Here is a 26,585-nt window from a genome sequence, read left to right as displayed (position 1 = left end):
ATGCAAAATGTCAAATGACAAGGAAACATAGTGCCTTGGTACCTGGAGGAGGAGAAAGGGGGGAAAACACAATGGCCCCTTTCCACTGCAAGAAGATTTGCTTCTTGTTATCTCACTCACCCCAACTCACTTCAGCTGGGACTTCAACCCAGATCTCCTATGTGGTAGGCAGGACCACTGCTACACAGCCACCACTGGTGGCACTGCTCCAGCCTGCTAGGGGTCTTGACCTTCCCAGAGCCTGGCCTCACGTCAAGCTGCCTGGCCCCTGCCTGGAGGAACTGAAAGCAGAGCTGGGAACCTTTCAGGTCACTGCTCAGATCCTTGCTGGAGCTGGGGAGCCTCTCCTGCCAGCTGCAGCCTCTCCCAGGGGATCCTGGAGCCCAGCAGGGAGCCTCTCCTGCCGGCCGCACGCCGTGCTACTGAGGGTCCCAGTGCTGCCTGTAAGTCCTGCCCTTTCAGGCTCTTCTGGGGCAACTGCTCCTGCCCCACTGGCCCAGCTCTTGCCAGCTCTTTGAATCTCCTTCCTTGTGGTCCCTCGCTGGTCTCTCCTGAGTCAGCTGTGCTACCCCTTTTATCCCCCTCCAGGTGACCCAAGGGACCAATCAAGGGACACAGGGCGGAGGCGGGGGGGTGGGGGGTGAGTCTCTGGGGCCTGATTGGTGCGGAAAGGGAATCCCAAGTCCTCCAATCATCTTTTACCCCTTCAAAACCCCTGGGCCAAATCATTACCAGATTCGTGAGGAAAAGGAATCCCAAGTCCTCCAATCATCTTTTGCCCTTTCAAAACCCTGGGCCAGGTCACTGCCAGCCTGCCAGTCACATGTCAAAGAGATGCCCTATGTATTGAAGGCAATGAGGACTCATAGTAGAGATGATATCTTTATTAAACCCACAAGATTTTTGCAAAAAAAAAATTCTTTAATTGCTATGTATTAAAGTTCACTATGTACAGTACAGAGAGGAGGAAAGAGCTTTGTATGTACCTGAACAACAGAAAGACTGCAAATGCTATAACTCAAGCCTGCTTAGCTGTCTCAAGCCTTCTGGAAAACTCAGTTCACCTCTTTTAGCTCATTATGCTACATCAGAACACCACAGCTGAAATTACTCCACGAGAAGTAACTGTGCTCTGTATCACAGTTGAAGTTTGCATGGAGGTTATATAGTTATCAGCCATCTGACTACCTGTCTTTTGGGAGTTGATGTTTAAGGTGTGGTAGAGAGGAAAAGTGTTACCAGCCTCATCAGTTCTGGAGTGTGGAACACTTACCACACGTATTCTAAATGTTGAGTTGACATTCGTATTATGTTTTCAATTGGTGGGGTAAGATGATCCTTGATTGTCCAGTAGGGAGAAGAGCCCTGCATTTTCTGTTTCTCAAGATGGCTTAAGTCCCTCCTTGCTATCTTGCTACTGAGTAGGTTTTTTTCTTTGCTGAGCTGAGGTAAGATGTGTAACATTCCCCTTAAAGAAAATTGTTTCTTGATTTGTATTGGGACACAGCAGGTATGGTAATTACCTGTTGCAGGTCACAGGAGGCAGCATTACTATTCTGGCAATAAATAGGATGATATTAGTTGTTTGATATGTAGGCACCATAGTTTACATTATTTTTTCTAAGATTATTAATCTAATGCCTCAAAGATATAATTTAGGAACTGGTCAAAGTAACTCCTGTCTCCAAATCTATTTCCTTAATAAGGAGTTTGTGGACCACTGTACACTGCATTGTGAACAAGCATGTTACTTTCTCCAGCAGGTGGAACGCGACAGATTTCTTTAAATGAACATTTTTCAAGTGGATTTGGAAAAGCCATTCTTAAACCAGAAGAAATTTTAGTCTCTATTAGCATCCCTTACTCAAAGACAGTAAGAGCTTGTTTTGCCTCTTGTTTCATTTGATGGTTCTGAGTGAACAAATATGAAATAAAAAGGAAAATTGTTTGCTTTTTAGATTTAATGGGCTAAAATTTCTAAATGCTGGAAGACTGCAGAACTAATTGGCTAGCATTCTTACTCCAAGAAAAGGGAGAGCTGGTTTTGTAACAAATGTATTAGTGCTAAGGAATCCTTGAGGACCCACCAAGAAAATAAGAGATACCTTCTTCTGTGTATTCTGATGCTCATGTTGGCACTAGTGGTTCTTTCTTTCACTTTGTGATCAAGGGTAGAATATGCCCTTAAATTTGTTAGTTACTCATTTTAGGATTAGAATGTCTTTATAGTAATCTTTTCCTCTCATAATATTTTTAAAAGTCAGTGTTTTTGTAAGTGGTTTCTGGCAAATATTTAAATGCAAGAAAATAAAATGTATATAATCATTCTTGTAAAAACACTATTTAATGAAGCATTTGGAAAATATTTATTGTGCTTTATATCTCAAAATACATCAATGTACATCCTCGGCCTCCATAATTCTCATGAAATGTCAGTTCTCATGAAATATCTAGCTGGTCATGGACAGATGCTGCTTATGGTATATGTCCTGGATCAGCCAGAGTGGGTACTGGATCCAGCATGTGGTAGACCCATAAACCCCCACTCTAACCCACATGCCAGATCTAGTGCCTGCTCTAGCTGATGCAGGATCTATAGCATCCGCTTCAGCTGCATGTGGCAGTCCCAGACTAGCCATAGTAGGTACCATGAGTGCTGGATCCAATATGTTGTGGGGAGGTGGTACCAGACTGGCCCTTGCAGGTACCACATTCAAAGCAGGTGCTGGAGCAGGCACTATGTGCAGTGTGTGTTCTGGGCCCTGTGCATGCGACCGGTCCAGAATGTGCCACATGTGGCATGTGGGTCATCTCAAGACCTAGGGCCAGCACTGTGGTAACATGGGCTAGATGAGGCGTGATATTTTGACACCCCGTGATAAATGATCTGATGAGATATAATTTATGCATAATATTCCAATTATTTTGTTGTTTTTAAATTGGTCTGAAAAGGCTAGATTTCAGAAATGTTTCATGTAATTGACCTTTGTGAGTCAAAGTTCCATTTTATTTTCTCAGGGTGAATTTATCTCTGCATTTCGCCAGGCTCAGAGGCGGGAAAACGCTCTGTCTATTGTTAATGCTGGAATGAGACTCATCTTAGATCCAGGCACAGACATTATTACAGACTTTGGCATTTTCTATGGAAATGTTGCCTCTACCACTGTCTGTGCAAAAAAATCCTGCCAAGCACTTATAGGAAGGTACTGTATAAATTATAGTATATAAATAAGTGTTTATGCAACTGAACACAAAGGCTTTTGCCTTGAAGATGAAACACAGTATTATGCTGAGTAAACAGCTGCACATTTAACATACATTGTATAAAGTTAAAAAAAAGTTTGAGAACCTTTATAGTTTCATCAAACCGTTCTCATAAATATCCCTCCTGCAATTCATTGCACCTTGGCTATCTCCTAAAAAGTGAGTTAAAAATAAAACAGAACCCTCATTACAGGCACATTTCTGAATTAAGAAAACAGTGATGATAATGTAATCTAAATTCTACACCATTTTATAACGAACTGTTTTCCTATGCCAGATGTTGGAATGAACAGATGTTGGAAGAAGCCTGCAAACTACTTCTTGAAGAAGTTTCTATTCCAGGCTCTGCTCCAGGTGGAAAGGTGGAATACAAAAGAACTCTGATTGTCAGCTTTTTTTTCAAATTTTACCTAGAAGTGTTACAAGGATTAAAACTGATGGTAACTTTCTAAAACTATATCTGTTACTGTTTAGTTTAATGTACAAGTAGAGTATATTTCTGCTGTGAGGCGAAGAACATTTATTAACCTCGCTCTATGGTTTTTTAAACATGTTATAGCCACTTGTAGGATTCGCATACACCAGAGATGGTATTTTTAATAACAATGTCAGTCAGAGCCATCATTCATCCTGCAACTTCATATTTCCATGAGAGTAGAAAGCAAAAAGCAAATATGATCTTCCCCAGGTTCCTTTGAAACTCATTCCCAGTAGTAGCCAAAGTCTCCAAAAAACCAAGGGTGGTGGGAGAGTTGTAGGATCCACACTGAACCTTGTTTATTATATAGAAAGTGACTGCTCATTCTTTGAACATGTTTTAGTGTGCCCCATTGTAAATGATCGGCAAACAGCATCCGCTCAGGATAGTGGGAATGAGGAGTTTCAGCCACATCAGTTGAATAATGATTAGAGTGGTATTCTCATGAACCTTGCATTTGACTTCTGTTGGTTACTCCATGTTACTGCATTAAAGACCTGTAACGTTGCTTGTCATGAATCTAAAGCAGGCAAAAGAAGTTGCTTGAGTTCTTACAGAATGAGTCTTTATATTCAGTGGAAGAGGTACTTTGATTTAACTGGTAAGGCAAAGAGCTTCATTGCCTGATCCACTTGGAAACTATGAAATAATAGCTTGGTCTTTTGAAGGCCCTCTTCTAGCCAGAGAGAGATGGGATGATGATCTAAATAGTCTAGTATATTGCTGTATCCAGCACTCTGCTTGATTACATGATCTGTGCATAATGTTCTTCTCTCCTGAAGCTGAATGTGATTTCAGAAAAAAGAAGGCTAGTTTGACAGCTTGGTTCAGATACATTCAGAAGAATTCTGGATAGTTCTCAGCAGTGCTTAGTTCCTATGAAGTATTCTGTTGGAAGGTTCAGCCACAAGTGCTTGAAGTTCATTTTTTTCTTCTAGCTGAGAGGATGGCCACTAGGAAGACTGTTTTCATAATGAGGTGATGAAAGCATGGAAGGAGCATTCTGAGAAAATCTCCAAGGGAGACACTGAGAGTCTGCAAAAGATTATGTAGAGATCTTATGCATGAAAGGGTTTTCTGATTGATTAATAAGCTGCTTTACAGTCAAGTGAGAAAAATGACAGGCAGAAAAATGAACGTAGTACAGATGAGCAGAAACATACCTGCTATCTTGAAATGGAGTAAGTAGCCAAGTGTTGATGGCATTGAACCCTAGCCAAAATCTAAGCCCTTTTGACACTGTCATAGCAAGAACCTCATCTTTATCAGGGTTTCCTGGACCTGGCAGGAACAATCTGGCTGTGGTGCTCAACTAGCCAATAGCCACACATTAAGGTGCAATAATTTTTTTGTCCGGCCACAATGTGACATCAAGTCCAGGCATTTTGAAAGCTGGAGCAGAGACTGAATGAACATTTAGGACAGGTTTGTCAGAACTACCTCAACAATTGCAGGGCTACCAAAATGATTATGGCTTTTTTTCTTTAGGAAATGACTTGGGGTCAGATAAATTGGTAGAAGCTTTTATTCCACTGAAGGAGGAAGACAGCCAGCAGTGACCCTGGGCTCTTGTCAAAAAAATCCTGACATTTTGTGAGGTGCTTTGTTGCAAATTCAATTATTCACTTTCTTTTTCAGTTAAGTATGTACACCAGTTTTATCTTACTGGGTTTGGCTGGAATTGGCTAAGACGAAAAGTATTCTTTGAACCCTGAAACGTTTAATAACACAATGCTAAGTTAGAATTCTAAAGTGCTATAATTCTAACTTAGCACTGGTAAAATCAAAGAATAAGGAATCACAAAAGCAATATATCACCTTAACAAAGCACAGTTAATCAGGCAGATAAAACAGTGATAAGATTGGATTCCAGCAGAGTGCCAGTATGCACTTCAAGTCAGTGCCTGATCTCAAAATAACACACTGCTTTACACCATTTTACTCCTGTTACTAAAGCTACTTGGCCCATCGTGTTTTGTTTATCAATATATATCAAATATACATCACTACTAAAACAAAAAATCCCATAACCTGGAGCAAAAACCTGTTACATCTAAAAAGCCTCAGCTGTGAGAAGGGCTGTTCCCTTTCATTTTGTGTGCTTCTTTGGTTTTGTTTTTCAAGAACATCTCTAGCAGTTCTGAACTCAGGGTGGAAACAGACATCACATTTCATCACCTTTATGTTGTCATAACAATTTTTATGGCACTACAAAGGCTAAGCAAATGGATTTCCATGCCCCTTGTTGCAACACAAGTGCCCCAAATTTGTGGATGTGGCAAAAGTGGTATTAATTTATGCTGCTACTTAGCAATGGTTGTCTAGTTGCTATGTGGTAGGAGAACCCTGGCAGCCCAAAGCTGCCCACACTCTCCGGGTGCTCAAAGGGCTTGAACAACCTGGTCCTTTACACCTCAGGAATTCCCACTCAGAACGGGGCCCCTCAAGCATCTCCCTGGCTTTCCCCACTTACAGAGATGCAGCTCTGAGATTTCTGGGGGTGTCTCTGTAAGTGGGGAAACCCTGGCTTTCCTGCTTTGCAGAGATGCACCCTAGGCCTAGGGAATCATCTCTGCAACTGAGAAGCTCCAGCTTTCCCCACTTCCCTGAGATTTGTTGGGGCATATTTCTGTAACATGGGTGTAACAGGGACTCTGACCAGAGCCCTGGTAATTGGGCAAGACGGATTGACCCGACAATGAACCCGGCCAAGTGCGGGAAATTAAACATCTAAGGCAAGCTTAGGTGATTAGCCCACCAAAACCAACATAAAAGAGCGCTGAGATGTGAAAAAATGGCAAAAGCTTATAATAAACGTCCTGAACATGAAAAGAGCATAGAATATACCACTTGCTACTGCCAGTAGAAGGAATTACAGAAGTCACTGTCAGATGGACATGGAATGGACAGTGAGGTTTGAAAACAAGTATTAACAGAAGCAACAAGGTAGAAAGAAATATTGAAAAGATTGTTGGATGTTACCTTATATCTTGCTTCAAGAGGTTTAGCATTCCAAGGAGATAATAATCTGATAGGTGTTCCACACAATGGCAACTTTCTTGGAGCTCTTGAGTTAATAGTTCATTATGATAGCATCACTCTGGTCATTTGGCCAAAGTCAAACAGAGGGCAAAACGATGCAAGGGCAGACTCATTATCTCTCATGGGAGAGTCAGAATGAGTTTATTGAATTATGTGGCAAGAGTGTGCAGAAGGTCATCCTTGCAGAGAGAGAAAAGGCCATTTACGGGCGTGTTTAGACAAAACAGGGGCCCTAAATTGAAGCGGTGGGTTTTCAAACCCACCGCTTCAATTTAGGGTGAAGTAAACCCCCGTGTCATGCACGCACCCCGCCCTTACCTGTCTCTCTGGCAGCGGGGAGGGGAGAGTGAGCTGCCAGTGGGCAGAGTGGTCCCGGGTTGTGTGGGGGGTGGGGAGAGGGCTGGTGCTTCCCTCCGTGGCAGTAGCGCCCCCCAACCCCCAGGTGGCACCTGCCCACAGGCACCCAGCTCGGGCAGTCCCGAGGGAAACCGCAGCTGCAGAGGAAAGCACTGGGCCCCTGCACAGCTCAGGCAGGAGGAATCAGGCTCACTGCTTTTCTTGGGTAGAGCCTGCTTTCCCGAGCTACCTGTCAGGCTACCTGTAGGGCTTCCTATAGAGTTACATGAAGCCCAGTGCTTTGCTCCACGGCTGTATGGCAGCAAACTAGAACTCCTTGGAGGAGTTTTAGTTTGCTGTGCCGCAAGTCATTTAAGACTCATTATGCCACCAAATTTCCTACAGCAACTGGAATTATCGTGCGATATGCTGCTGAGGCATGCAAACACTGATGCCATTAAAGCGGTGCAAAAACATTTAGTCCACTTTACAGTGTTATGCACACATGTCCCTTGTTTCATCTACACGTGACCTATTATTTTATCATATGTGACACTACTCCTGATGCATCTCACCACGAATGATACGTGTTGATATTCCAATTTGTAGTTCACAACAAAGATACTGGTACATTTAACATTAAAGAAAGGTTTTTTGAGTTTATCAACTTTGATTTAAAAAATGGAGAACAGATAGCTGAAATGCTAATTGCTAACTTGAAGCATCATAACATTCCTCTTGATGACTGTAGAGGTCAAGGTTTTGATAATGGCTCTAACGTGAAGTAGAATAGAAGGTGTTCAGAAAGTGAACTTGCTGTGTATTCTCCTTGTGCTTCCCATTCACTAAATCTTGTAGGATTTAATGCTCCAGATGCATGTACTGAAACATTAACATTTTTTGGTTGTGTGCAGCAACATTTTGTGTTTTTCAGTGCTAGCCCGGTGAGGTGGAAGATTTGTAACAGGTAAGATACACTGCTCACAAGACTCTGTCAGATGCACACTGGAGTGCACATGCTGATGCTATTTGTCCACTCACAAAGCATCTTCCAGGTATTCTGGAAGCACTGGAATGTGCTCCTGAATTAAATCTGACACACAAAGCTCAATCACAGCTGGAAGCACTGAAAAGGTACTTCAGCTCATTTTCATGCCTTTTGTTGGCTAGCTTCTGGTACAAGGTTCTTTCAAGTATTGATAACAGAAACAAGATTTTACAAGCCAAGGGAATTTCTCTTGAATCAGAGGCAGCTCTCATTACTGATATAATTGAAGAAGTAAACAACTTGGAGATCAGCGGCCCAGAATTCTACAGGAAGCATGTCTTGTAGGAGAAGGCATGGGAATTTTGCCACAATTACCAAAGAAGAAAGGCAAGAAGCGGAAAAGATTTCATGATGACACAGCTGAGGAATCATGTTCTACCATCTCTGAAAATGATCCAGAATCTTTATTCAGAAGGAATGTTTTTGATGCAACTTTGGACAATGTTATCTATGGATTAGAGTGTAGATTCAAAGCAACCAATACATTTGTTCTACATTCCATTCAGTCCTAAAATATGTGACACTAGAGCCTTAGGAACTGGACAAAGCTTGTAAATGTCTACTTCACAGGTATCCTACAGATCTTTCTGAAAATTTTCCTTGCATCTGAAACAAATCTTCAAATCTACTTTTGGGAAAGAGTATGAACTACTCCCACTTATCTTATTAAATGAGATTTACAAAAAACAACTGCAACTAATTTTCAGTGAGGTGTGCATAGCCATATGGATCTTCTGCACACTGCCAGTGACTATAGCAGAAGCTGAAACAAGTTTCAGCAGCCTAGCACTCATCAAAAACTGCAGGCATTCTACTATGGGACAAGAACGGTTAAGCCACCTTACTATTTTGTCTATCGAGTGTGAACTTGCAAAAAAAATTGACTTTGGAGTGATAATTCATGATTTTGCAATGAAAAAGGCCAGAAAAATAAAGCTTTAAAGTGAATCGGTCTATTTATAAAATGTTTGCAGCCATGTTGGTCCATTAGAACAAAAAAATCAAAACATTGATTGAATAATACCATTATTAGGACCAACAACCAAAAAGTTACAAAATAGTCATCAATGTAGAATGTAATTTCAGAATTAAAATAGAAAATTTTATTTCATGATTCATGAAATTTTACATATATGGGACTGTGTGTGGGAGGGGGCCTGCCTTACAAGTTTGTACTGGACCCAAAGAAATGATGGTTGGGCCCTGTCTGTGAGGCCTGATATAAGGTGTTCTGTAGGGGGATGGTGTGTAAAGCCTCAAGCATCATAAATTGGCCCTCTGCCTCAAATGTTTTAGACAGTAGAGTTCAGCAGCCTTTGAGCTGGGTCTGTTCCTTTGAATGGAGTCTTGGGTGGTGTTTGCACCTCTCAGTATCCCGGAAGCTGCTACTCATTCAGTCTGTCTTCTACAAAAAATGTGGATAGCAGCAGGTCCCTTCCTCACAATGGTGTTACAAGAATACATTAGTTAAAGAATGTGATTTGATCAGTGACTAGGGTGAGGAGGTCATCTTTTTATCCAAGACAGACACCTAGCTAGTTTTTTTTTAAGGATTGTGCTAACAGTCTCAGCTCTGGTTCTGGCATCCTGTGCCATGTTGACACTCATATCACCATCCTGTCCCCACAGGAGGTTACCTGGCAACTTCATGCAGATATATTTGCCCCATAGTTGGTGTTTGTTCATATGCTGTTACAATAATGTTGTCTATGGTGACTTTCCAGTTGGCACTGCTTCTTTGGTGGAGTACTTGAGTTTGTCCTTACAGGCGTTTTTTCTCCTCTTTTTTGCCTTTGTTTGGCTCAAGTGGAGAGGGAAATGATTTCCAGGCTGATGGTGAATCAGCTGGACTGCTGCCAGTGTGATTGCTGGAACTGGCCACATCATTATTCCTGGTGCCAAGTAATCAGTGTCAACCTGGAAAGCTCATTTTAGTGGGGTTATTTTTTTGCCACCTTTTCAATGCTTGGAGTGTAGCATCTACTCAGAGAGCATTCACAGAGTATGGCTCACTGGGTTTCTTGAAGGTCGGAGTCTTTTTTGTGGTGATGTTGGACTGCTTGAGCAGATGATATTTGATCCAAAAATCACTGGACTCTTGACACTTGAAGGAGAATGTGCATTGTATAAATCACTTATCAAGGATGTGATTCCCTTAATACAGGAGAGGCTTCACTTATACCCATGAGATATATCAATGAAAGGAATTAATTCATTGTAGGTCACTCAGGGATTGAATACTGAAGGTTTGGAATCTGCTACGATGAAGGTGGAAAAATATCTTGCCCATCTGTAAAGGGATGTCTCCCATTCTCTGTTTTCGGTCTTTTCCTTCCTTCCTCTCCCCACCCCCCCTTTGGAATAGCCAAATTGACAGAATTTTAAAAAATGTAGGAGGATTTCTTGGTAAAAAATTCCAGTTGGAAGCTCAGTGTAAGAACACTGAGTTAGGTGTTTGGCTGGTTCCATCTCACTTCCCTTGACAGTGAGAGTGATCTAAAAAAGGACCGTGGCTGCTTCATGTTTTCTATCCTTGCACAGGAGGATGAGGAGGTAAAACAGGCATGCACAGGAGGGATGGATACTGTAACAGGGTCTCCGCTGAGACCCTGTTGCTAAGGGAACGGGGGCAGCCGGAAATAATTACTCCACGAGGAGGGCGGGTCCTGGCCCCTAAGGAGCCAATGGCGACTAGACTACAGGGGATAAGACAGAGAAGAAGAGGAGGAGGGACGCCTTCGGGCACCGTAGTGGAAAGCACAGAGAGGCACTGCAAGAAAGAGAGAGCCTCCAGAGAGAAGGATCGGGAAAGTGGGACCCAACTCAGGATCAGAGGAAGCAAAGGGATCCTGAAGCCCAGACACCAGCTGACCTTGACTCAACAGGAACAGCGATGAGTGCCAGCAGAAGCGGAGCCTCACCACGGGCTGGAGCAGAGGCTGACATCAAAGTTCGGGGAGGCTACAGTGAGTTGAAGAGGTGGCGAGAGGGGGAGGACTCCTACCCAGACCCCTGAAGAGTCCAGGGGACTCTAGAACCCCCCACCCAAGGGGAGTGAGATGCTGAGGACCAGGAGATCAAGGGAGAGCCATGGAGCCTGCACATTGGTTCTGCCGGAGAAAGCTGCAGGTGGCGGTTGTAACAAGCCACTAATTGGCTCATTAGCGGCAATGATAGGACTAACTGCAGCTAATAGGGTAACTAGATAAAGGCGGCGTGGCTTTCATGGACCATAACACTAGAAAGGGGGCTAGCCAGGAGGCTGGATACCCCAAGATTAACCCTTTGCACTGCGATCTCCCACAAAAGGGGAGTTCCCTGTTAACAACAGCAAACCACTGAATAAAAGCACTAAAAGTAAGTTTATTTCAGCGTGGTACTTCCCGCGGGTACTTTCTCCTGTAACAACCACTTCCTCCCTATTTCATTTCCTTAAGATCCAAGTCGTGACAGGCGGGAAATATGAGGATGGGGGGGTACTTGACGGACCCGCTAACAGATACTTTTAAAAAAAACCCTGATCTCACATTTGAGGTTTATGCAAAGCTACAGTATGGTCCATATTGATGTGTGGTAAAAAAAAGTCTTCTGCCTTCACTAATTGCAGTATTTGGGTTACTGGATAAAGATGTCAGAATGCCTTTAATGTTCTCATTGAGAGAAGTAGGAAATGGGTTTTCCTGGGCTATACGCAGCCTGGCAGAGCAAAGCTTTATTGGCACTTAAATAGGAAAAATGAACCTGAATGACGACTGTAATCTAGAACAGTAAGGGGGAGAAAGGTGGTCTCTCATGGAAGGGTTTGCCCTCTTGTGGTAGTGGGTTTAGAATGGAAAGGTTTGCATTCCTGCTGAAAGTCCATCAAGCTTTCTCAAATGACCTTATTTTTTGTGTAATACCCATATGAGTGATCTTGTGTTGCCTCTCTGGCTGCTGCAGGGCTGCACTAACCCCACACAATCCCTCTTCAGGGAAAGAAAGTACCTGGGATCTATGAAAGACTGCTTTGAAGATATAATTTCCTTATGGCCCTTGCGTCTGCATGGCTGCATATCCTGCTCTAGTGGAGTTGGTGCAAAATATCTCAGTCCCACTTCTGCAATAGCTTCAACTGTCCTTAAGTTTGGCCATCCTAATGCAGAGCTGGGCTATGTGGGAGTAAGAGTATAGTGCATTTTTATTCCGTGATTCTAATATTATAAAAGCTGTGGTTTGTCTGTCTGTCTGTGTCTGTCCATAACGCTTTATTTGCACTGATTGGCTATCTCAGCAGCCAATCAGAGTGCTCCAAGAGCATTCAGACTGCAGGTGGCGGTGAGCTGCCACCATGACAGCAGCAATAGAGGGCAGTGACCACCCCACCCAGCTCCATGAAGGAGCCGGAGGCAGCAGTGCAAGGCGGGTGGGGAATCAGCGTTGGACCTGGGGTAGTGGTGTGAGGGAGGTGGGGAACGGGCCCAGGCCCGCCGTGGCATGAGGGAAGAGCAGGCCATAGCGGTGGCGGCAGAGGGAAAGGAGCAGGGGAACAAGGCCAGCACAGCTGACCTCATTTCTCCCCCCACGTCCTGCTCCCAGGAGGTGGTGGTGATGGAGTAGACAGAGGAGGGGACGAGGCTAGCAGTGCTGCCTCACCCCTCACCCCCCGCTCCCTGGATGCGACGGTGGGACGGGGTGTTGGGTGGGGGTGCTCTGTCCATGCCTCCTATCATGGGGAGGGGAAGAAGGCAGACACGGGCTGGGCAGATGCTGGGGGCGGAGGGAGTGGGCCTGGCTTGATGGTGGTGGGGAGGGTGGAGAAGGGGCAGGCAGTGTGGTGGGGGGATCACACCAGGCCCAACCCAGCCCAGCCTGGCCCAGCTCTGCAACGGTGGTGGGGAGGGTGCAGGTGCAGGCCCAGCTCCAAAATAGCAATGGTCAACTTGGAAGGGGGGGCATGCCAGGCTTGGCCCAGCCCAGCCCCACATCAGCAGCAGGAAGGGGAGAGCAGACCCAGCCCCAAAACAGCAGCAGGCAGGGTGAGGCGGTGCACTGGGCCCAGCCCAGCCCAGCCCTGAAGCAGCAGTGGGCATGGGGTTGCTGGGCCTGACCCCGCAATGGTGAGAAGGAGAGCCCACCCTCCAAAATGGTGGGGGGGAGGGGCGCCAGGCCCAGCCTGGCCTGGTCCTGCAATGGCGGCATGGGGGGTGTGGGTCCAGCCCCGTAACAGAGGAATATGGGGAGCAGGCTCAGACCTGAAGCGGGGGGGCAGACACAGGCCTCCGTCCCACCCGCATCCCCCCAGTCATTCCTGACAGGCAATTGGCTAGTTATTTACATATTTGCCAAAACTTTCTGCAGAATTCTGAGAATCTTGTTCTTATTATAACCTTTTAAAAATTATTGCATGTGGTTTTGCCATCGAGGTATCTCTGACTCTACATAGTTTACACAATACATTTTAGTTTTCTAAAGGTAAGGTATAAATATAGATCTTTACTTTAACAACTGCATTGAAATAATCGTCATGTTCATCTTTTTATCAGTATCCCCATAGGTATTGTGATACAACAGAAAAATGCAAAAGTATGCCAGATGACTTCCACACCAGAATACCTCAAAGTTCACAAATCTACCAGGTCAGCATGTTTTTGCATATACCAAATAAATTCTTGATATAGTACCACAAGTGTACTTTCTCATCAGAAAGAGTTATGACAACTTTATAAACATATAACACTCTTTTCCATTTAGCATTTAACTATACCAAGTAGATGTTGCTTAAATAAGCCTGTGTCCATATGAAGGTCTTGGGCTGCAATGAGAGGATAACAAATATGATTTTTTTTCTTAATAAGCAGGCTGTAGACCCAGAGCAGCTTTCTCAGGATCCAGTAGGGCGACCCCTAATGCATCTGGCTGGTATTAAACATGCCACTGGTGAAGCTATTTACTGTGATGACATTCGTGCTGTAAAGGAAGAGCTCTTTTTAGCTGTAGTAACCAGTTCAAGACCCCATGCAAAGATTATGTAAGTACATAAATAAAAGTGTTTGCTATGTAAAAGGTTAAATCCTGAAGTCTTTGTGTAGGCAATGCAATTCCTATTAGTTTCAGTGGAAATTTTACTTTTATAGGGCCAGAGAAATACACCCAAAGTCACTTGGGGAACCAATTTTTTGTGGAAAGTAGATATCATGGATACTTTTTTTATCTGGAGTTGATGGAAGCAACTTTTTCATGAGTATTTTTCCACAATATATTTAAAATTTTGAGTAAGATGTGACATAATTTGAAAAAAAAGTTGCATGAAAGCTGCAGAATTGTTTATGCTGGTGGTCTCTTATCTATGCCCAAACTTCTGTGAAATCATTAGTCGATGTTTTTTTCCCCAAGATCAATTGATCTATCTGATGCCCTCAAACTGCCAGGAGTGGTTGATGTGATAACAGTGCAAGATATTCCAGGAACAAATGAATTCTGTTGCATTAATGAACCAGAGAGTGTGTTTGCAAACCATAAGGTATTTGTATTTGTTTCTTAACCTCATATAACTTATACTTAGTCAACTTTGGCTTAATTTAGCTTTTCGTGAGAGAAGCTTTTCTCAGTGTCTAAAAGTCTACAGTTTTTTGGTAAGCGTAAACAGATATTAAGCAGTTTATATATTGCACATATCTGAAAACTCCTTCAATTAATAAATAAATATATACCAAGAATTAAAGAATAAATATTCCTGTATAATGTACATTCTGCAGTTGCAAACTATTGCAACACTACTGCAGATGCATTCAAAAGTAGGATAGACTACAATATTTTTTTTTTGTCTGAACTGATTTTTAAGAAAAGCAAAATGTTGCATCAGTTATTATTTAATATATGATTAATTGATTGGATTTAAAGTTTTTGGCTTTTTTTCTTCTATGTCTTCCTCTGAGATGGAAAAAATTGATCTGTTATGAAAATCACATCCAAAAGAAAGAGAACATGAGTAAACTTAATAGAATGTTTGTGTTTTTGCTACTTGTGAAAGATGCCAGGCTTTTAAGTTCTGTATTGGCCGGCAGAACTTAGCAGATCCAACCTTTCACATCCAGATGACCAGGTATACATAATTAGGGATCTGCATCCCTCTGTTCAACTAATTATAAGAACAAAGAATGCAAAAAATAGAAATGAATGTGCAGGTCACAGGTCAAAACATGGGATCCAGAGGGACTGTTCCACCTGCTCCAAAAAGGAGGCCCTGGAGTAAGTGACAGCTTCCCAGAGGAACTTTGCCTGAATGTATGGCTTAGAATAAGAAACTAGCATTCGAAAGAGTCTCCAGTCCTCCTCCTGACTGCTGCGTGACTGGAAAAAGTTTTCAAGGAAGCCTTGCACTTTTGTGGAGCCAGATGGTGAGTGGTTACATGAAGTGTAGTCAGAAACCCAATAAGTTTCTGGAGGGCTCAGAAGGGGTACTGCAACTCGACACACTGGAAACAGGTAGGAAAACTGTTAGACAAGTTTCTGGGCATAAGGTGCCCTTTAATAAAATATATTACCGAACAAACTTTGCTTCTTAGTTATTCCCTGAATCATCAAAGCTACAATAGCACTACAACCCTACTAAGTAGGCAAGCACCCACATTTCCTCACCAGAGAAAGGGCAGATATCAGGGCATCAGAAATTATGTCAGCCGTTCACTCATGCTTGCCATTCCAGGTGCTAATTGATGTTTCTGGTGGGTAGATGAACTAACATGTAGTACAGATTTGCCCATCAAGGATCCTGTTGACTTCAGATGATGGCAGTCAGGCCTGACACTTGATGTTGGAGCAGAGCACACAATGTCCAGCATGAAAGAGGAAGATGGAGCATAAAGATGCTCCTTATACATGGTTTAAATGCAGTCTGAATGTTGCATTCCTGCCTGGGGTGGACATAGGTGATAATACAAGTTGTCCTTTTAGAGAAGATACGCAACACTGAACTTTGGAGAACCAGAATATACAAATGGATAGGTAGCACCTGGCTGGGACCACTTGACATGTGCAAGAGGATCAGAGGACAAAGCACCCTTCACCTCCTATAGCACATGATATGTGCACTTCAGTGCCATCAGCTATAGTCCAGGTCTCTGGTAATACCACCAGAACCAGCCTACCAGGGACAGGGCGCATGCACCTCAATGGATGGTAGAATAGCTGCATCTTTGGGACCACTGGCTTCTCAGCTTAAACAGCTGTTAGTGGTTATAGTTGTAGTGAGAGGGCTTTGTGAGGTAGAAACCTGTCCAAAAGAGCTATAAAGTTTTACAAGAGTGAAGGATCTGGCTCTTTGTTTGGAACCCAAATCCTGCAGTAGGAGAATGGTCATCTGTGTAAAGTTATTTGCATGTCTAACTACGGGCAGTCCTTGGACTTTTGACACAATTGGTTCTTGAAAACTGCGTCAAGTCTAAATGTTGTAACTCAGAACCAATTTTCTCATAAGAAACAATGTTATAAATGCAGGATTCGTTCCTGAACCAAGGCCTGATACCCTCTTCTTTCCAAAAATACCCCAGAATTTTGTACTCGATCAATTATTGATGAGTAATATAGCTACATCAATGTATTTATTATGTAAATATAAATTATATTGATTTAGAAGGACTTCTTTGAGGTGACTTTGCTGGATGTTTTGAAGGGCTCTTGGTTGAACTTTTTGAAGGGTTCTTGGCTGGAGTTTTCTCAGGAGTCTTGGCTGCAGGTTTTTCTTAAAGAAAGTGTCCAAGGAAGTTTGGACAGATGTTTTCCAGGGAGATGAGCAACACAGTGAACTTGTTCGCTGGCGTGGTGTCACATTGGATCAAGCCTTATAAAGTTGAAACTGAAATTTGAAACAGGGTGTCAGTTTATAAACCTTGTAAGTGTGAAATGTTTTAAGTCAAGGGCTGCCTGTATTTGCAAGATTGTAACCCCAATTATTTCTTACATTGGAATATTTTTAATTATTATTTCTATTTTCTATTTGATTAAAGCATTATTGCTATATTTTAACATGGCTTTACCCAACTATATTTTGGGGTGTGTTGCAGGTGATTTGTGTGGGTCAGATTGTCTGTGCTGTGGTTGCAGATACAGATGTTCATGCAAAGAGGGCAGCTCTAAAAGTGAAAATAACATATGAAGCTCTGGAGCCTGTGATTTTGACTATTGAGGTAATATTTTCCCTGGTACTCATAGTTAGCCAGAAAACAAACAGTGTAACGTTCCCCACCCCCCACCCTCACCCCCAAAATATTCATCTGTTATGATTTAGTGGAAAGTTTTGAATATCTGTTATCTCAATCTGGAAATTCCTTAATTTAAAAATATGAAAACTGTCTGGTATCTCTCCTTAACTGGTCTAAGCAGAAAAGTATATGTTGGGCTGGTGGTCATAGTAATCATAATAAGCACTACTGAAAGGATATGTGAAGCACTGGAAACTTGATTTATTCTTTAAATTTTCTCCTTCACACTGCAGGAGGCAATAAAGAATAATTCATTCTATGATCCAGAAAGAAAACTAGAACAAGGAAATGTTGATGAAGCCTTTGAAACTGTTGATCAGATTTTGGAAGGTAAACTGATGCCTATGGCACAGAAGCTGCTTGTTATGCCTCTGTCTTTAATGACGAATGAACTAGTACTGTGAAGTACAAAACTCCAGAGCACACTGGAATGCTTTAGAAACTCAGAATCTGTTTAATGCTTTGGGTTCTGTATCACCAATACTTTTTTCTTTCTCCTGTCAAAACATTTTTACCAGTGAAGACCCCATAGTGCTATCTTCCTGAAATTTATACTTTTAACATAATTTCTAGAGTATTTTATTTTATTTATTGCTTATTTGCAGTGTTATCTTATATTTATCCTCCTTAAGAATTGCGTGGCTTTGCTAATTTGTTGAAAGGTGGCCTAATGGAAGAGCCACATTAAACAAGTTTTTACTTGCATTGAAATCGAAGCTTTAAAGATCTGTGTATCTTTTTAAAGCGAGTTATATATTAATGCTCAATGTATTATTAATACTTAATAAATTATGATAATCATGAGGAAATTTAGTACGTGTTTAAAAGTAATCCATATACCACAGTCCTACCTTTTTGACTGTGAAACTTGATTTCTTTGTATTATTATGCTATGTTTGATTTTTACTTGTGCTTCATTTTATTATCCATTTCTTAGTATCTTTAAGATAAATAGCTACCTAGGTATTTCATATAAGCAGCTCTTCCCTTAATTAACTCACCCTCTTTGAGACAAAATAGATATAATTTGTCTGTATTATGTAATAGTGCTGGTTGAACTATCATCTTCCAAATATTTGAACACTGATTTTTTGTATTTAAAATAAAAAGAAATAGCAGTAACAACAACTAAAACTGGCAGACATCTATTTCTTAGTCTATTTTACTATAACAGAAATCTAAGACAATATATTACAATATGAACAAATTAAATTAAATATATATTTTTGTACTATATGTTGTCATCTTATTCTCTCCACAAGATATATTTTTTTATTTGTTTGTTTTTTGAACAGGGGAGATTCACATTGGGGGACAGGAACATTTCTACATGGAAACTCAGAGTGTTCTTGTTGTTCCAAAAGGAGAGGATAATGAAATGGATGTGTATGTGTCTTCACAGCATCCAACATTTACTCAGGTAATACAGTGCTATCACCATGTTGGCCAAAATTAAGATATAGGAAAAGCCCTAAAAGAGTCTTTTTATTATGTTTTAATGTACAGGATAGTGTTTCTCTTTTAGTGGCTAACTGGGAAGACATTCTTGTGATGTAATAAAATGACTATCTGTACAGTCATTAGGGCTGTGTGAAGCTTTGGTTCCTGATTCGATTCAGTGGAGATTTGGCCCGATTCAATAGCCGAATCTAATCAGGAGACCCTTTAATCTGTCTGAATCAAATTGGAACCCTCCGAATTGATTTGGAGAGATTCAGAAAGATTCGATGATTCAGACAGACACAGCTTTAAATGTTTTTTCTACATACCTCGAGGTACCAGGCAGCTCATGAATGCTGCAGTGCTGGGGTGGATGGAGTGTCCCACAGGAGCGTGGGCAGGGCTCCTCAGCGCACTTGGCAGCAGACCCAGAAGTGGACCAGAAGCACCCTGGGTGACCCCCCCCGGCTCAGCAACTGGTGCCTCCTGGGTCTGGGGGGGCATCCGGGGTCTTGAAATTCTAATGCCAGAGACAGATATATAATTACGCTGCTTCAAAAGCAGAGGGACTTGCTGCTCAGAAGTTTGCAGCAGCTGAACTGATATAAGTTTTGTTTGCCTACTCCTGTACTGGTATAACATCTTTTTCTGGAGAATTATATTGATACAAAATTATGAACTGATTTTGCAGGAACTAGTGGCTTCAGTTTTAAATGTCCCCTCCAGTAGGATAATGTGCCATGTAAAACGAGTTGGTGGTGGTTTTGGAGGAAAGGTGACCAAACCTGCTATACTGGCAGCTGTCACAGCAGTGGCAGCAAACAAGTAAGTGTGAAATTAAAAAAAACCAAAATTGTTATTTGAGGAATAAATGGTTAATGCCCTGTTATTTACATTGACACAAGAAACAAAAACTTGTTGATTAGTTCAAGCCATTCATTATAACCGTTACGTCTTCTAATCTGGGAAAACAAAGAAGGTTAGCAAAATTCTTGTTTCTTTGCTACAGTAGGTTAACTTTTTCCAGTGATCAATGTCTGTGAGATAAATAGATACAATGCCTTAACTTTTGAATTGTACTAATTTATTCTCTGCCTGTGAATGTAAAATGACTGCTGGATTAAACCTCCACTTTACCCACAGAAGTGATGCCTTTGAATTAAATGGAACTACTCAGATGAGTATATGCTTGTGGGATTCTTTCCCTATATGATAGCTAATGGGGTTTTTAATATTTATTGTAGCTGAACTAAGTATCAAGAACAGTAGTTAATATTGTGTTTATATCAGTGATTGATTCCACCCCAATTAGCAGTGAACATTTTGTTTAATATAGAACTGGCCGTGTTGTTCGATGCATTCTGGACCGAGGAGATGATATGTTAATAACTGGAGGCAGACATCCTTTCCTTGGAAAATATCGAGTGAGTGGAAGGACTGCATACAAAAAATATATATTCCATTTCATGACCCTTTTTCTTGCTTAAAAAAAAAGACTTTCAACTGACCCTTTATCCTGAAAACATTCTTTCTGACTTAAGTGACTAACAGATTTACTTTATTTAATGTGTATATAAAAACAGTTGATTTGGATAAGTACTTGGGAGGGAAAAAAGCCTGACAATGTTGTAACCTGTTTTAGGTAGGATTCATGAATGATGGCAGAATAATAGCTCTGGATGTAAGATATTATAGTAATGGAGGGTGTACACCAGATGAATCCATTGTGGTAAGTAAGTGTTTTGTAAGCTGATATTATTAAGAGAAGAAATTTGAAAGTTGAGTGAGTCAAATCCAAGCCTTGTATTCAAAGTATTTACCTTAATGTTTTCAGGGAAAAGCAAGAGTGTTTGGGGTTCTGCCCTCCTCCCCCCATTTCATTTACTGCCCAACTCCATTAAATATTGTGAGGGATCAAAGGGCAGTTAGACATGCCCTTGTCACTGGAAGTTAATGAGATCTGAGTGACTGACTCCTATTTGTACCACTGAAAATCTCACCTACCCTGTTTTCTAAGGGCATGGCTTCATGAGCAAGGTATCATGGGGTAAGACAAAATTTTCAGCATCTCAGCTACTCCATGATATCCATCTGTGCCAGAAGCAGGCAATTATTTTGGGTGGAGGGCTGCTTACTGAGTTTTGGCAAGCCATCGAGGGCTGCACGACAGGTAACCCAGGGCAGATAATATTAATTTTCTACATTTTTAGGGGCCCCGCAGGCCAGATAGAATAGCCTGGCGGGCTGCATCTGGTCCGTGAGCCACATTTTGCCCATCCCTGATCTATGTGCAGGTTTTTACCCTTCAGTAACTGCAAGGCAGTTCACCCTGCTTTCATTGAGAGTTGAGCAGCCTCACATTTACCATGGGGTAAGAGAAAGTACACTAGTAGTTATTTGGGAGAAGTTCACTAGCTTACCTTGTGATGCATTGCTCCTGTAACTATATACAGAAGATATTATTAACTATTAAGATTTTCAAGAGGCTATTGCTGATATTTTTTGAAGATTCTTATCTCAATTTTTCTATTGAAAAGACTATTCTGTCGGGGAAGGAGGACTCTGCAAATCAAACTTGGAAGTTTCCATTCATAAAGAACACGACTAATCATAGGCTTAGTAGAGTGTGTTAGCACAAACATATTTCTTGTGTTCTCAGTGAACGGGGCTGGTTTCCAAATGCAATTTTTAACAGATTCATGTTTTGTAAAGCCTTAAGTGGCTTGTGACCAAGCTGTCTTGTGAGGATGATAATAAAGAAAAAGTCAGTTATGTAGGTCAGACATGCTGGCAGGCTCTAGATACGCATGCTTGAGAAGGATGAACTCATGCATGTTGCCTACCAGAGCACAACTATACTGAACTTCCAGGCCCAAAAAAAGATTCCTCATTTTGATCAAGCTTTTGCCTAATGGGGGCCTTAAACTATATGTAATGTACACATGCAAATAAAGTTAGTAACTAATTCAGCTATTTCTCCACTGAAGATAATGGAGACTGCATTGCTAAGAATGGATAATGCATACATGATTCCCAACTTGCGATGCTGGGGCAAAGTCTGCAAAACGAATTTGCCATCAAATACAGCTTTCCGAGGATTTGGTTTCCCCCAGTCAGCCCTAGTTACAGAATCCTGGATAACAGATGTAGCAATCAAAACTGGTTTGTCACCTGAGAAGGTAAGAATTAGCAAGTACAATTTCACAACATTTATTTTTTGTAGTTTTACCTTTAAAAAAAATAGTTTTATTTTTAGATCAGCCTTCCAGTTACAATGCAACCTATTTCTTCCCTTTGTGCTATTTTTCCCTCCTCAGATTAGGGAGATAAACATGTACAAAAAGGGTAATCAAACACATTACAAGCAAGAACTGGACCCAAATAACCTGGTTAAATGTTGGAATGAATGTATGGAGAAGTCATCTTATTACATCAGGAAAACAGCTGTGGACAAATTTAACAAGCAAAATTATTGGAAAAAGAAAGGGATTGCCATTATTCCACTGAAATATTCAATTGGATTTGATGCAATGTTTCTCAATCAGGTCAGTTTTGAAAATATTTGGATTACTTTTCTCTAAGGAACTTTAAAAGCTTTACAGGTAATAATTAAAACTCATGACACATTTGTGAAGTAGACAAATAGCATTATCTCAGTTTTACAGATAAACGGAGGTTATCTGTTCACTAAGGTTATATCTTCACCAAGCAAAGGGTCTCGGTGAATGATTCCTCTACATCAAAGGTTGGCAACCTTTTGCTGCTGTGGGCTTGGAGCCTTTTGCCTTGGACTGCAAATCTCTGCCTTCTGGAGCACCAATGTTGCCTGCGTTTACCCTTACTGCTGATCCCTGGCCCCTCTAGCATGCGGGTAAACTCAGACAAGAGACAGCAGCAGTGAGGGCTGTGGAGCGGGGAGGCTGTAGATGGGATGGGTAGCATGGCACAGCTGCGTGCAACCTGATCCCCTGTGCTGTCCTGGGTTAGGCCAGAGCTTTACATGCTAGTTCCAAATCTCTTTGCAAGCCAAACTTGGCATGTGGGCTACAGGTTGGCTGACCCCTGCTTTAATCCATGCAACCTGCGGTCTGAATACATTTTATTTGAAAAGCAAAATCTATGCTGGGATGCACTTGTGACTGTGCCTTTAAAGTTTTATTTAATAATTAATAATATATGTTCATAGAATGCTGTGGCCATTTAATATTCTGACCACCAGCTGGTTCTGGGTTGTACGTCATTCTATGCAATGTGATCACTTCATTTGATCATGTTTTTCTTTTAGTTTGCAATGTTATAATTTAACCAGCTTCTGCATTTTATTTTTTTCTAGGCTGCAGCTTTAGTTCATATCTATATGGATGGGTCTGTGCTGGTAACTCATGGAGGAGTTGAGTTGGGCCAAGGTATTCACACCAAAATTATGCAGGTAATACATAGACATATGTATATACACAGCAATATCACAATACATTACTAAATGGATCTAATAAATATATTAGAATAACCAAATGAAGCAGATTCCTTATTTTAATATTTCTGTCTGGTTGGTGGCATTATCATGTATGATAATCAGTTTTATTACATACTGGCAAATGTATGTAATAAAATTATTTGTAAATACAAATAATAATTTCATTTTTTTAAAATTGCTATTATGTACTGCATTGATCTGTTAGTTCCCCTGACAATCCTTGTGGTTTTAGAATCACATTGGACTATTTTTATAACGGGTTTTTTTTTCTTTCCCCAGTAAGAAAGATGCACATAAGGAGGGGAAATTGACAATTATTAGTGTAATTTTGATCACTAGAATTTTGCTTGCTTTTATTAACAAAGATAATATTTAATAATTTTAAATACCTTAGCAAAGCTGAAACAAGATTTTATAATTTCAAAGTAAAGAAAATGGGTAACCTGTGTGTTTGATAACTGATTAAAAATAAATTTCCCATTTTCCCCACAATAGGTTGCCAGCCGTGAATTAAAGATACCAACTTCTTTTATCCATATCTGTGAAACAAGCACAGTTACTGTGCCTAATACACGACCTACAGCAGCATCTATTGGTACCGATATAAATGGGATGGCAGTGAAGGTTATATTTCTTTTCATTCACTTCCTGTTTCTTCCACGTAGACCTCCTCACATGCATCTGTTTAGATCAGTGCTTCCCAAACTTTTCCGCAGCATGGCCCATTTATGGCCTCATTTCCTCAGTATTACCCCTCGCTCCCAATCCACAACCCGCCCCCCATTCTCATGACCCTATCTGCTGATGTTGTGACCCATTTGGGGTCATGACCCACAGTTTAGGAACCGCTGGTTTAGATATACTACTGTTGTTTGTTTTATACTAGCAGTATAGTAGCATCCAAAATTTGGTAAGCATTATGTAGACACACAGGAAGAGTTTGCTATGTTGATCAGATTAGAAAATTCTGTAAAGATAAATGATTGTGGAAAATATATAGCTCCATTAAAAGAAACCCCAGTTCTTCTCTGGGATGCATACAGACGAATTCAGTATTTTTTGGTAGAAGCTGAATGCTTATTGTCTGTTTAAAGAAGTTTCTAAATGTTCTGATGCTCCCATCTTTTGCTGGTGTAATCCTCTAAAAAAACTCAGCAGTTCTAGATTTTATTGTATCTAAGTTAGCATGCTTTTTGAAAATAGAGACCAGGCCAAATACCTACTGATATAAGCAAGAGCCTTTCAACTCACTGCACTAAACATTGAACTGAGCCCTTACTACCCTTGTTCTGCTGGTCTGTATGTATAGCTTGTAATTTCATAAATAAATCTGAAGTTAATGTTTCGGGTTTCAAGAAGATATTTGTTAACTCAGGACTTTCAAATTGGATTTTTAAAATACTATAAAATATTTTTACGTTTCAGACTTATCTTTATGTACACTCATAATTGTTCCCATCTTTTATTATAAATAGAATGCTTGTCAAACTCTTCTGAAACGCCTTCAGCCGATCATGGATAAAAATCCTGAAGGAACATGGAAAGATTGGGTAAAAGTCTATTTTATATTCCTTGTGAAAATATTTAACTAATAGTTAGGAAATGTACTTAAGCAACCTTATTAACAATAAAAAAACACGGAAGATGGAGATGGAAGATCATCGTATCAGGCACCTAACCACTTGAACATAATACTTACACACAGTCTTAGGCCTTAGAGGCTAGAAATAGACATTGCCAGCTGTGCTGGAATGTGGATCAGCAGTGCTGGAATGTGTGGAATCAGCACAGCTGATCTGCTTCATTGGATGAAACACACATTGCTTGTTGATGCTGTGGCACAACAGGTGATGTGTTCCCTAGGCTTGAAGTGCCCAGTAATGCACCCCACTGGAATTTTCATGCATGATCAGACCATTTAAATTAACAGCAAAATTAACAGAGTTGGTATTTAAAGCTGTCTTCCTACAGACCCAGTACTGAGATTGTTAAGAGCATGCCTGCAGTTAGATTTCCCTTCTGTGGACATACATGCATCTATATGTGTTGTGTTGAGTCACTTAGAGCTTTAGGAGATACAGGGCAGGTATGACAGGGCAGAAGGGAGCTAGTATTGAAAGTATTTTAAAGCCTTTCCTTTTTCCCATCCCATTATCTGTTCACTGTGCCTGCCTAGCTTTTGTATCCATTCCTAGCCTAAACCTGTGGTTTAGCCTTGAGCCCTGCTGAGGTGAACTCAAGGCAGACTCAGAGAACTGGGATTATACCTAGGGAGGAGCTGCCTGGTGAGCCCCCAAGGTTCCAGAAGCTCAAGAGGGATCAAGGTCCAGGAGGGACAGTAGCCTGGGACTGCCAGAGCCAGTGAGTCTGGTGATCTTGACTGGTCCAAGAGTGGGGACAGGGCCCAGGAGGGGCCACAGGTCCCGGGGGCCACTGCTGGGAGCTGCAGTTAAGTAGGCTGGAGCCTAAAAGCCAAGTCCAGTATTGTGGGCCTGTGCTCAAAGGGCCCAGGAGGTGCAAGAGGGGAGGGCACTGATAAGGCTGAGCCCCCTACAATAGAGTGTGATGATGCAGTAACACCTTCGAGGCTTGGTGCATGGTGTAAGGATGGAACGGACCCACACAATTAGCCCTTAAAGTTACAGGCACCTTGAAGAGGCATGGTCAGGCCAAGAGAGCTTATTGAGCCTGACAGCATAGTTGAAACTAGTGGGGTGCAAGGAACCCTGTTAGAGATTTAGCAGGACTGGGGCTCACTCTAAGACCCATAGGAAGCCTCCCTTATTCAATCTTTAACAAGATCAAGGCATGGCAGATGAGCAATTGAGGGAGGGCAGTATTAGAGGCAGAGCCAAACAGGAGCCTCATGGCCACCAGCAGGCATCATGACCACCCCTGGGACTTGGACCTGTCACAGCTAATCCCACATGTATTGAGTCAAGGGTAAATAAATTTGCCCAAGATGGAGCTATGCCTCCTCCTTTTAAGGCAGGATAAAACAAGAAAAGGGAACTATGCCTGTGATATGAGAGTGTATATGTTGGATGACATTTAGAGCTGGTGATGGTTTACATGGCTGATTAACTCTAGGACCACAAAAACATAGGTGCTGAGGAAATTTTAAAGAAAGAATCCTTTGTAGGTGTTTCTTCTTTAGAGGTCAGTAAGTATTTTACTAAGGAAATATAATGAAAGGTTTAGTCATCCACTGAAGAATTATTGTATTTAAAGATTGAGTCTCTAAAATATATCTGTATATACTTT

At 41.4% G+C, this 26,585-nt stretch overlaps 1 protein-coding gene across 1 annotated transcript in view; it reads left to right on the top strand.

The window, feature by feature from the left end:
- LOC149867305 (aldehyde oxidase-like) overlaps positions 1-26,585 on the top strand; it is an 87,477-nt gene that overhangs the window by 49,157 nt on the left and 11,735 nt on the right. The window contains exons 14-30 of the mRNA XM_090045149.1: positions 1,764-1,873; positions 3,019-3,203; positions 3,542-3,704; positions 13,691-13,783; positions 14,006-14,175; positions 14,541-14,667; positions 17,210-17,332; positions 17,641-17,737; positions 18,703-18,827; positions 19,539-19,672; positions 20,184-20,271; positions 20,490-20,576; positions 21,835-22,026; positions 22,165-22,392; positions 23,181-23,276; positions 23,817-23,945; positions 24,797-24,871. Coding sequence (XP_089901275.1) covers positions 1,764-1,873; positions 3,019-3,203; positions 3,542-3,704; positions 13,691-13,783; positions 14,006-14,175; positions 14,541-14,667; positions 17,210-17,332; positions 17,641-17,737; positions 18,703-18,827; positions 19,539-19,672; positions 20,184-20,271; positions 20,490-20,576; positions 21,835-22,026; positions 22,165-22,392; positions 23,181-23,276; positions 23,817-23,945; positions 24,797-24,871 — 2,222 coding nt within the window. The remainder of the gene's footprint in view (positions 1-1,763; positions 1,874-3,018; positions 3,204-3,541; positions 3,705-13,690; positions 13,784-14,005; positions 14,176-14,540; positions 14,668-17,209; positions 17,333-17,640; positions 17,738-18,702; positions 18,828-19,538; positions 19,673-20,183; positions 20,272-20,489; positions 20,577-21,834; positions 22,027-22,164; positions 22,393-23,180; positions 23,277-23,816; positions 23,946-24,796; positions 24,872-26,585) is intronic.

This window comes from Crocodylus siamensis, chromosome 4 (assembly GCF_052110815.1).
Source record: "Crocodylus siamensis isolate JL-2025a chromosome 4, ASM5211081v1, whole genome shotgun sequence".
NCBI classification, from domain to species: domain Eukaryota; kingdom Metazoa; phylum Chordata; order Crocodylia; family Crocodylidae; genus Crocodylus; species Crocodylus siamensis.
This window is presented reverse-complemented; position numbering and strand designations above follow the sequence as displayed.